At 51.8% G+C, this 12,447-nt stretch overlaps 1 protein-coding gene across 1 annotated transcript; it reads right to left on the bottom strand.

Moving 5' to 3' along the window:
- Positions 1-172: 172 nt before the first annotated feature.
- On the bottom strand, positions 173-12,221 carry LOC119209456 (enhancer of polycomb homolog 1-like). Its single transcript, XM_037458831.2, is given in 15 exon segments — positions 173-1,378; positions 1,454-1,823; positions 1,917-2,055; positions 2,147-2,268; positions 2,830-2,950; positions 2,952-3,258; positions 3,348-3,496; positions 3,687-3,776; positions 3,887-4,048; positions 4,166-4,313; positions 4,439-4,587; positions 5,175-5,381; positions 5,462-5,607; positions 7,194-7,353; positions 11,721-12,221. Coding segments are annotated over 15 exon segments (2,496 nt in total). The 5' UTR covers positions 11,874-12,221; the 3' UTR covers positions 173-1,305.
- Positions 12,222-12,447: the final 226 nt, after the last annotated feature.

Here is a 12,447-nt window from a genome sequence, read left to right on the forward strand (position 1 = left end):
GTAAAGCCTCTTGTACCGTATTGCTTAAATAAAAAAATAAAACCAGTCAACTCCTCATGAAAAGCAACGGTTTTAAGTGCCTTTAATTAAAAAGCGCAACAGACTTTGATGCAGATTTAAGGAGAACTTCCTGTTCTTCTCTGCGAGGACAAACGAGTCGTGAAGCTCAAACCACAATGCCCTGCGTTTTTATTTCATTTCATGACAATTCAAGAGGATTCTTACGTCCTTCTTGTGTGAGTCTACAAAAACAAAACCTCATGAATCAAGTGGAGCGGGCATGGGGGGGGGGGGGGGGGGGCGCGCGTGGTACAGACAAAGATAAACTACAAGTAGCCTTGTTCAGTACCAAACTCTTCACAGAAGAGATTCTTTTTACATTTGTTAGTTTTTCCGATGACTTTGTGGTTCAAAGCTGGAATGATGCACGTCACCGTTTGGACTCCTACAAGAACTACAAGTAACAAAATAATGACGTTTGTGTGAAAAACAACGTGGGGATTTCAAAAATGCTAAATGTGGGACGGGGGGGGGGGGGGCATCTTTAAGAGAAATACAAATAAATGAGGCTCGGCACCAAAAGGTAAAAAAAAAACAACATAAAAGAAAATCACCAGGACTCTGTTCCCCGAAGCAGCAAAGCCTTCTGGGAAAAGAGTCATCGTCGTTGTTTTGTTACTTGTATCAGGAATTTATTATTTGTACGGAAGAGAACCGATGAAGCCGACAAACTGCCCCCCCTGCCCCCCCCCCTCTGAAGGAAGTAAAACCAGTGAGTGAAGAATGAAAACATGAAGGAGAAGGTTTGTAAACACGGCACAATAAATTAGATCAGACAGCAGGTCGGGGGGGCGTGCTCGTGGTGGGGGGGGGCGGGTTTGAACTTTCACACTCCACCAGTTTGTCGTTTTCTCTTTTTAATTTGATTCTTTTTTTGTGTTTGTTTTCGATATCGAGTGCAAAACATCACAAATGAACATTTCTGTATTCAAGTAATGTTATTTACAAGAACTGGGGGTTACAAATATTCAGTACTGTACATATAATTGCCATATTAAGGATTTACATATGATCTCTTTTTAACAGTAACAAATAAGGAAATGAGTTTAGGGGAGCGGGGTAAGAGAAAAAAAAAAAAAAAAAAGATTTGTACGAGACGAGCATTGCATTAAGTCCCAACCCGGTTGCCGTGGAAACCCGGCCTTCGCCTCGCTCGTTCCGCCACCACTAACCAACGATGCATAGCACCTAAAAAATGTATTTTTTTTAAAAGCGAGGGTGGAGTCAGCCGCTGCGTACGCGAGGCTACGTCACCTCCATGGCCACTGTGTTCTCTGACAGGCTGTTGAGGGGCGGCTTCTCTTGGTCGTGGTTCTCCCTGATGGAGGAAGACAGACAGTCAGACGCCATCTTTAAAAACACGTCAAAGGGGGCGGGATCTTTCCTCGCTCACCTGGGCGCTATGTCCAGCGGCGAGGCCGAGGTCGCGGCGACCTTGGGCTTCTGACAGTTGGCGGTGGCGGCGTGGGCGAGCTTTAAGGCGGAGGTGGACATGGCGGCGCCGAGCATCCGGGGGGCGTGCACGCGCTTGCCGGCGGGGACGCCCAGGCGGAGGCTGCTGTTGCCGTTGTTGGTTCCCAGCAGGACCTGAGTGGCGGCGGCGGAGGGGGGGTGGGCGGTGCCGTTGTTGTTACTGGTGGCGGAGGTGGAGCTGGTGGTGGTGGCGGCGCAGGGGTGGAGCAAGGCGGGCGAAGGGGTGGAGGTGGGTGGAGCCTGGGCAGCGGGGGATGCTGTGCTCGAGAGGTGCAAGCCCTTGTAGACACCTGAGGGGGGGGGGGGGGGGGGGGGGAGTTAACAAAGGCCCCGATGACTCGCCCACTAGGGCCCGTCTGAGAGATCAAATGACCACGTGGTACCTGAGGGGGGGAGGACGCCGTTGACTCCGCCTCCCAGGGCGAGCTCCTCCTTGGTCTTGAGAGCCAGCAGCTTGTCGGGGGTCACCAGGGCCGAGGCGGCGAACTGGGCGCCGGCCTGGTCCAAAGTGTTCGCCGGGCCCTGTCGTAGAGAAGCAAAAAAAGGCGATGAGTGGATGGCGAGAGGAAACGACTCATCGCGAGGACCAGAAGCGACTCGTGCCCCCCCCCACCTTTGTGCTGTTTGTAGTGGCGGTGCTGTTGGCTTGCTGCTGCAGCTGGATCTGCTCCAGCTGCTGTTTCTGCATCAGGGCCAGCTGCTCCTGATGCTGCTGGTACTGTTCGGCTGTAAGAGCTGTGGGGGGAGAGGGGGGGGGGGGGGAGATGGTTACAAATCCGGACTCAAACAGAATAAACCTGACCCCGACACGGCGGGGGCTGACAATGAATAAATGAGACGGCTTTCTGTCATTCTGTAAAAACTTAATCTCTTGATTAGAAACGCTGCTTCGATTCAGAAAAAGCCTAAAAGAAGAATCCTCAAATAAAAGTTCTTAAAAAGAAGGATATTTTAAACAGATATAAATTTACCATGCAAAAATATTTAAGCAAAAATAGTCACAATTAACATGTGACCGTCAGCTCAGAGTCACACTGATGTGCAGCTAGACTTCTCATCACAGAACATCGGGACCATCTTTACCTTCTAAAACACTTTATCGGGAGGAATGGCAAATATTTTAAACCAATTCAGATTCTTCAAACAAATATTTACGACGTGGTGACGACAAAACAACATAAATAACGTGGAAGGAAAGTGGCCCTTTAAGATCAAGAGGCGCGCGGGTCACTCCTAACCAGAGCAGAGGGGCCACGCGGGAGCCCCCGCACCACGTGCATGCGTTTGGCCACCTACCAGCGACAGGGGGGGGCGCGGCGACGACCCTCGCCGGCCGCTGGGAGCCGTACGGCCGGCCCCCGGCTGTGGAGCCGGAGATCGGTCGCTTCAGGCCCCGACTCAACTTCCTGAATAGCGGTGTGGGCGTCGTCCAGCTCGTGGAGTGGGAGTGTCCGTGGTCTAAAGTGCCTCCATCGGCACGAGCGTATATTCAACAGTATCTGACTGAGGTCCGTGGACGAGGGGGGCGAGCGGGAGGCGTTGCAGGAGGAACTTCTGTCCGAGGTATTTGTTTCTGAGGTACTGGCAAACCTGTCGTTGGGCGGCGAGCGCGAAGCGGTCGGAGGAGGAGGAGGCGGCGGCGAGAGGGGGGGAGGCAGGTCGAGCCGTTCTGGGTCCAGTCCGTGGAAAACGTTGTAGTCCGTGAGCGCCCTGTCCAACAGCACCCTGCGGGGGGGACGGGGGGGGGGGGGACATGTCAATGAAGACATGATGCCTTCTACGCGTCCTTCAAAGACAACAGACAATGAACCGACCTGCCGCCGCGTCCCAAGCGCCGCCGAGCCATGCCGAGGCAGCGCCGCGGCACGGTGAGCGTGGTGAGACTGTAGCGAAAGCGAGCTTCTGCCGAGCCGCCGTCCCGGGGTCCGCACCACGGCCAGCTGCCCACGCGGTCCTGATGAGACTGGAGCAGAAACACACAATCAGACATCTGGGCACCTCGTACAGGACTCTTATTCTGAGGGGGAGAATATCACGATGACCCTTTGCTATAAAACACAGCGACCTCAGCTCCACGTAGGTGACCATCTACAACCTCACGGTACCAATGACTCCCCTCAGCATGCAAGAAGCAGACACAGCAGGGTACTCACAGCGTAGTACTGGCAGCCCGACTTCCTGCGAAAGGCATAAGCGCCATCGGGGTCGTTCTCCTCCTCGGCCTCCGATGAGCCAGAGTGCAGCTGTGGACGCACAGAGGTCAAAAGGTCAGTGGAAGAGCAGAACCAAACGTGGTCGGGTGCCGTGGGGAGAAGGTCCAAAGAACAGAGCACGCAGAGGCTGGCACACGGACCTGGGAGAAGGGCTCGTCGTCCGAGCTGGGGAAGTCGTACTGGTTGAGGTCCTTGGCGTTGAAGACGACGGGCCCCAGGTGGTGGGGGGCGCCCGACGAGAGAGGCGCCTTCTGCTTCTTCTCGTACTTCCTCTTCTGACGGGGGACCTCCGCCTTCTCGGGCTGAAGGAGACAACGTTTAATCAGTGTCTCATTCTAAGATGTCCGTTTAGGGAGTGAAGACACATTGACTTCAATAAGACTCCCACAGTGCGGCGTCAGAACCCGGATCCCACTCACCTTGCACTTGTAGTCCTTGTGGTCCATGTGGTCCTGGTGTCTGTACTGGTTGGTGACTGGGACCAGGGGAATGATCTGCGGCCTCACCAGCGCCCGCTCAGCCAACACCTCGGCCATGACCTCGCCGCTGTAGTCCGACATGACGTTTCTGGAAAAAGAGAAAACGTTTGCCTTCCGCTTCTCTGCAGTCGGATCAGCCAGCGGACCTCTTGCTTCATAAAGTCTACGTACCAATGCATGAGTGTGTGTGTGTGTGTGTGTGTGCGCGCTCACCTCTTCTCAAAGATCTCCAGTGTGAGGTGCAGCAGCTCTCTCTTACTCTTCTCCCTCCTCTTGATCATTTCCAGGATAGTGACGGCTCGGCTGAGGTCCCGGCGCAGCTTCAGCATCTTCTCGTAGGATGCCTCGTCGTTCTTGCGGTTCTGAGTGGTGGGAGGAGCAGATGAAGGAGAGAAAATGCAGAGCACGGCGGGTTAAACATCTCGTCTTCAGCCTCACAAAACCACTCATGGAGGTTAATTTATGTGCATCTGCCAGGTTTGGAACATGAGATGAAAACAGATAAAAGCAAACAGGTTCGTAAGGCAGAAATTCTTCAAGTGACCACATGGTGGCGTAAACATCCTTCAGAAGAGAGCTGATTGGTCCGCTGGCTAAAGCACCAACGTCTTTGGAGGAGTCATAGTTTGACATCTCAAATAGATTCTTCTGGCACTTAATTATTCGTTTGGAACTTCCCAACAAAACGTTTTAGAGAGTTAAATCTGTTTAGCAGGTGAGGATTTATGAATAAAAAGGTGTTGTTATTATTAATGATCCGACTAGAAGCCTGAGACTCTTTGAACGACAATAAAACGCCGCGTTTACAGCGCCTCAAAAACCGGCTCGAGCGTCACAAAAGACGGTGACACAGCAGAATGTTTCCACAGTGACGTCATCTCACACACATCAAAGCGTCAACTATTTCCTGCATCAACGCGCCGCCCCCTCCCCCAGTGGAGCCACTCACCTTCCTGGTCTGCATCTTCTCGGTGCGGCGGCGGAAGGCCACGTAGGGGTCACTGGTGCTGGCGCCGTCGCGTCTCTCCTGCTTGACGTTGGACAGGAGGCAGTTGGCCCGGCTGCTTTTCCTCTTGCGGCTCCAGTAGTCGAAGACCTCCTTGATGAGCTCGTCGTCCTCCTTCAGCAACAGCTTGGCCTCCGGGAGGCTCACGGCCTGACGGGACCACGCAGACGGTTACACTCGCGATAAACAGTTTAACTTTGTGCTGGCGGTGTGGCGTCCGTCTGCCCAACCTGCTGCCCGCTGCCCTTCTCCAGCCGGTCGATCATCTCCTCAAACTGCAGGAAGCTGATCTCCATCTTCTTCTTCAGCATGTTGACGAACGCGTCGTCCTCCGAGTCCAGGTCGTAGTCGGGCTGCTCCGCGTCCAAGCTGAAAGCTGCAGGGAGGACAGGAGACACTAAACGTGAGGTTCTGTCTGTAGAAGATGAATGAACTAATTGAATGGCACACCCTCAAATTGTAATCTCCATATTGGTGTTGAGCTCATCCTCTAATCCAAAGAACTTGGGGTAATTGGTCTGTTGATGACGGCATGCAGCTTTACAAAAGCTAAAATATGAACTTTGCGTAAATGTTTGGCACCAGGCAGGAGGAAGTTTTAAAGGATTAAAGACAACTAGACGGGTCCTTGTCCCACTGCCCGTTAGGGACGGCTTTTATGTCACATGTCAAGGCCAGTCTACAACCCACCTACACAGTACTTTAATGGTATTTTTACACAGTATTTTAATGACTAAATGCTCAACAGTAACAAAGATCAAAACACACAGCGGCCTTCACAACAAAATGAAATGCATTAAAGCTGAGACTATGTGGAATGTACAGTGTTCCACTATTACACAATGAATCCGATTTTATCTTTATACAAGTTTCTGAAAAACTGAACGTGGTTCCTGAACTCAACGATTAAAAAAAAAAAAGTCACATTACAAAAAGCACAAATGCAGCTAAGAGCAACTGAGAATTAAAAATATATACAAGTAAACGAATGCAATGAAACGCTGACAAAGGGAGGTTTGATCAAAAGACAGACTGCTGCACGCCACTATAACCCCCCCCCCACTGCTGCACGCCACTATAACCCCCCCCCCACTGCTGCACGCCACTATAACCCCCCCCCCCCACTGCTGCACGCCACTATAACCCCCCCCCCCCACTGCTGCACGCCACTATAACCCCCCCCCCCCACTGCTGCACGCCACTATAACCCCCCCCCCCCACTGCTGCACGCCACTATAACCCCCCCCCCCCACTGCTGCACGCCACTATAACCCCCCCCACTGAAGCATCAGAAGCCACCAACCGTCTTAAAAACCGGTTTCTTTGTGTTTTGTTCCTTCAGAATTTCACACACACACACACACACACTGCTGCTTTCTCCCGTTTGTCTCAATCCTGAATCAAATGAGGCCGATCTTATCAGACACTGCTGCTGTAACCACAAATAGATCAACACAACGTGGGGGGGGGGGGGGGGGGGATTCAGAGACGCTTTCCAATCTCAGATGATTGACAGGTTAACCGTCACCTTACGAGACCCCAGCAAACAGAAGGAAACCCCACGCGTCAGTAGGAAAGGGACCTCGGGGGGAACAACAACGCACTGAAGGGTCCGATAGGCGCGTCGGGTAGAAAACAAGCGCCAGTGACAGACGGGCTCACTGAACCAATCCCACAAACCCGTTTGGACAACATTAAAGTCTCAGATGTCACAAACTCATCTGTTCTGACAAACATGTGACAACTGTGTAAAGGTGTCAGCTGGACGTAGAGCGGCGTGTGTGTTGCTCAGAGACCGGGTGGAACTTCAGGAACTGGAGTGATCAACTCCTCCTACTCTGCTTCATAGTCAAAAGGTTCTTGCACTGAAGTGACACAGGTCCAGTGACTCTTAGAAATCATAAAAATCCGACCCAAAAGTGTCACTTAATGCATTCTACATCATTAAAAGGAGCCACTTACGCTGTATGTGAATGAGCTGCTTTGGCATCTTGAACTCCCCGGGGTAGAGGGACTCGTAGTACGTGATGTTGCTCTCCGCCTCGGGGACCGGGATGACCATGCTGTCCCGCTTCTCGCCGTACACCTGGTGCGCCGAGATGGCCCGCTGGAGATGGTGTTCCTGCAGGAGACAAAAAGAGGGGGGAGGTTGAGACACCAGAACCACCGAGCGGGTCAGCGTCAGCCCAGTCGGGTCATCACGTGTTGTAGCTGTGCACAGGGCAGCGTTGGGTCACTTTGGGGGGGCGGAGGACCGGCTGTAGTCTCATTCCAGTGACACGATTACTTCAGAGAGCTAGCAGCAGCTTCATCATCATCCTCCTCCTCCTCCTCACAGCTGCCACCTATGAAACTAAATCTGGAACCAACATGAAGGCAATAAAAATAAAACCTCAGAGCGGTGTGAGTGTGGTAGTTTACCACTTCTATGCTACAGGCTCTTTGATGTGTGGGTGGGGGGGGGGGGGGGAATGAGGATCCTACCCCCTCAGAGAGCCGAGGGCACAATCAGAAGCTGCCATCTAATCACCACCACCATCATCATCATCATCAGAGCACAAACAGAGGACACCGGTTGTGTCAGTTGGCCTCAGAACCACCCGCCACGAGGGTGACGAGAGCCCGTCGCCGCCGTGCCGGCTGACTGCTTCTGTGCCAGAGGGGGGGGGGGGGGGGGGGGGCAGGCTGACTAACTGGTTTGCTGGCGGGTGAATTGAGCGAGCAGTCCCAGTGGGGCGTAGCGGAGCCTTTGGCCTCCGAGCCGCTGGCAGGCGGTCTGTCAACATGGCAGCGTGCTGCCGGCCTCAGACGGAAACCCTGTGACGTGTGAGGCGTGTTTGTATTCATCAGGGGACGCAGCGGGCTGGACCTGCCTGTCTGGGGAAGCCAGTCGCTGAATGAGTCAAAAAGAAGCTGTGTGCGCTTCCACGTCCTGCTGCAAAACCCTCCAAAGGGAGTTGATATGATAGAATATAGAAACACGCAGCGGAAGAGAGTCGGCGCCTACAGGGTGATGCAACACGCGCTGCCTTAGAATTCAATGACAAACACGTGTATAAAAGACCACGTGGGAATGTTTATGACCACTTAAAAATGACGTTAGGCATCGTGTGAGTCCAACAGATGCCTCACAGGTTAGTCACAGGCCGCAGCCATAACCTCGATAAGCCTGTGAGTACTTTAGATTTTAAAAGCATCCCACAAAAGAAAACTTCAGAGTCGGTGAAAGGAGCGCCAACCTCTCCATGACCAAACACAACATGGCTGTTTTATGGCGATCGTTCTCACGACAGGAAAAGGCTTTAAGATCAATAAACAATAAACAACAAGTCGGTCCACAGCTGGGTCTTGAAGAAGCTTCCTCTTGGTCCCACGTGATGAACCTGACGGCTCCCACTGAGGTCCATCCCACATTCAGATACAATTAATAAGAAATCATATTCTACGCCGTTTTAAACCAGGCGCCACGTCAACACGCTCAGAGGTCTTAATACACATCACGTCTTCTCTCAACGCCCACTGGGAAAAACTCATTATCAGTATGTAGCCTTCACAACTAATTACTCATTGAATAAGAGTTACTCTTTAAATTAAACAGCTCTTCAACAGACAATTTGGCAAACAATGACTGAACTAATGATTCACTCGAGTCGTCAGTTCAGCAATAAAAGCGTAAAAGGCAGAAATGTAACCGTGTTGCGTTTGACCTTCAGTGGATCCAAGAGTTCTTTGTAATCATTTCTAACAATTATCGCATCCCTCTTTCTTCTTTCCATTTATTTTAAATCGTGCCCCAGAGCATCAACACTATTTGCACCATGAGTTTAGTCCGTGCCCCCCCCCCCCCGAGGGAGGTGATTTGAACTTTACAACCTCAGCGAGTCTTTTTACTTTTCATTGTGTTTCCCTCTCAGGTCCCTCAGGCTTCAAACTCCAAACACATTCAAGTGCAGCATTTACTGTGAACACCCCCCACCCCCCCCTTATGCAAGAATGCTTGCAAAACCTTTATATTCTTACCACATTGCTACCAAATCACTCCCAGAGAAAAGACTCAAACTTCTGCATCACCGTCCTCGATGAAGAAAAAACAAACCAACAAAACACAAATCTAATCAACAAACATGTTTGTTTACTTTTCACCAGCGACTCGGACCGAGGTCACAGAATACAGAGCATCAGCGTGGGCCTGAAACAGTCTACAAATAGCCTTTCTAAAATGACCACATCGATCACTGTCGAGTCTGCATGCCCCCCCCCCCCCAGACACTGTAAACGTTACTTAACATGTTACAGAGCGGCCATGAACACGGTCACTGAGACACGTTACCCAGCGAGAATTGAAAAACTTTCCATTACACAATACTGCTGTTAAACAGAGATAAACAAATATATATATATATATATTTTAAATCCCCCCCCCCCCCAGACCTTGAAACACTGGCCCACTGTTGCATAACAATGAAGGAAAAGCCATTGCTCAAAGGAGGCTCCCATCAGTGAGCCAATGACTGGAACATTCCTAAATTCCCGGGTAGGTCAGAAGTTGTTCCAGCTGAGGCTCGTCCAAAGAAGCAGAGTCGGACTCAAGGACCCTTGTGGATGGAGGCCAGTGTTTGGGGGGGGGGGGGGGCGGGGGAGACAGCTGTCAACATTTGCCTGAAAGTAGCCTTTTAGATAAAGGCTTGTTTCGTGATTTCTTTCCTTAAGTTTAGTTGAACGTTTTCTGGCTTAGGACAGGTGACCCGCAGGGGGTCCCACCGCCCTGACCTCACTTTCACCCAAATGTTACCACGAGACAAACACGCGCACGTGCAGGGGGGGTCCGGGCATGGTCAGCTCTGTGGTCAGTGACGCCACGCCCACCATCCCGCACACTACAAAAACCACATGCTGGACTGGGGCGTGAGTCTGACAGCAGAGAGGAATCCAGAGTGCACTTGAACGGCAGCACTGAATGAAACGAGGCAAAATGTCCCTGAAGTGTCTGTGTGGTTTAAGTCCAACAGCTCTTTACTGCCAGAGTTCAAGGAAACCCAGAAGAACACACGACATCCGTCAGGGGGGCCGAGGCGCATACATAGAAGCAGCACTGTCCCAGCAGCACCAGCACGGACCAGGACGCCCAGACCGCCTCCTGTCTGATGAGAAGCCCATCGTCACATCGCAGACCTCCGGCCGCCTGGATCTCACCCTGAAGAGCCACGTGCAGCCCGCTGTGGCCTCTGACACCGACCCGGAGCGAGAGAAACAGTGACAGGGCCCAAAACACTGAATGATAAAAGCACCCCCCCAGGGACGTCCGGTGTGATGCTCCTCGTTTGCTTGCCATTGTATTTAAACATCGGCTAGGACAGCTGGGTACGCGCTAAAAACAACAACACTGTGGGAGAAGCTGCTTAGAGGAGCAGGAAAAAAGGACACAATGTGCAGCTAGTATGTAAACTAAGTGCTAAATATGACCACAACGTAGGAAGCACTTTGTTTACCTGCTCCAGGTGCCAAAAGCATCCCCGAAAACATCTCTGCAGCCAACTGACGTTAAACATGACAGCCTCAACATGTGCTGGAAGATTTGAGTTGGTGATTTAATGAGCTCACATGGAAAATAACAATGTGATAGCAAATATAATGTCGACACCCAGAGCTTATTTTAAGTCACCAGCTACCGGGAAAAGGCACCTGGTTCACAGCATGTCAACAGGTTGATCCACCGGGGGAAAGACCGCAGGTTTAGGGGACGTTAGACTGAGAGATTAAGCAATAAGCAGCACACAGGTAACTTTGAGCATTCACTGACCAAACAACGGCTGCATTGTGCATAACAAATAAAAACAACAAGACAACATGGAGGGCTGTGACACACCGGCTAGCACAGGCAGCTAGTTAGCTAGCCAGCTAGCTGCACTAAAGACACAAAATGTCTAAATCTTGCTACCAAAAAAGTAATCATTTGAGCACAGACAGCCGCATGAAACACACTGCGACGCCCCGTACAGGACGACCAGAGCTCGGGGGTCTTTGTGTTCCGCTCTCCCGCCACACATGGCCGCGGCGGCGTGTTGACATGTCCGCCTGGTAGCGGCGCGCGGAGCGTCGCTAGCTCCCCCTTGGCCCGGTCCTCCGCCACTACGCCAACACAAGGCCCCGCTCTCCCGACAAGACGAGACAAAATGTCGGAACTGCCCAAGTCACATGACTCCTTTGTACTCTGAAAAATCACCCCGCACACAAATGAACCAGCCGAATCGGGGAATTTTAGCCCGCCGCGACGGGCAGCGTCCCCGCACGGCAGTGACGGCCGGGACGGTCCCGCGGAAAAGCCGTTAACGGCAGAATTCCGTCGTGTTTCTCCGGAGAAAACCGGCGGCCATTTTGTGAAAGCTTGCGCAGGAGGAAAAAAAAAGAGGGACGCCTCTGGTCGTATGAAAATAAAAAAATAAACCGAAGCATACATTTCTTCAAAAATTCGGACGGTTAAAAGCATACCGACTCCTCTTCTTTCTCCATCCCCGTGGGCATCTGCGGCACGGCCCGGTTAATGGATGCATACTCGTGAAGATCGGGTAAATCCTCACAGCGGAAGACGGGCAGCGGCTTGGAAGCGTCCAGCGCCCGCGCCCGAAACGACAGTTTGCTCATTTTTTTTTCCTCTCACAATTCGAGAAGCAACTTGAATCTATCGGATCTCCGGATAGTCACAACGGTGCCGAGTGGAGCTTTCATGGATGATTTCTGTGCGGTTTATCTCTAGTTCGAACGTTCGTAGTGTTGTAGCTTGTTATATAAAAGGGCGTCGCCAACGGAGCCGGGGGGTGAAGGCCCGGATCTCGGTCGCTCTCTCGCGGACTGTTTTTTTCCGACGCTGCGCTCCCTACCGTCGGTTCAGTGCGCCATGGACAACATGGCGGACATTTAAAACTCTTTTGCTCTGTTTCGCTCGCAGCGGTCCAACCCCCAGCTCGCGGACCGACCAGTCGCACGCGACCCCGAGCGCTTGCGCGTTGCGTGAGAGTGGGAGGGGGAGGGGGCGCGGGGGGGGGGGGACTTTAATCACCAAGAAACTCCGCTGGATTGAGATATAAACAATAAGAAAATAATTTGAAAATAAAATAAAATAAAAATGTACAAGCCGAGTCAATTGCAACTAAGAGATTCGAAAAGGTGCATTACAAAAAAAAAACATTTATAATAATTAATGTCTCAACGTTTTCTA

The sequence above is a fragment of the Pungitius pungitius genome, chromosome 15 (assembly GCF_949316345.1).
Source record: "Pungitius pungitius chromosome 15, fPunPun2.1, whole genome shotgun sequence".
Lineage (NCBI taxonomy): Eukaryota > Metazoa > Chordata > Actinopteri > Perciformes > Gasterosteidae > Pungitius > Pungitius pungitius.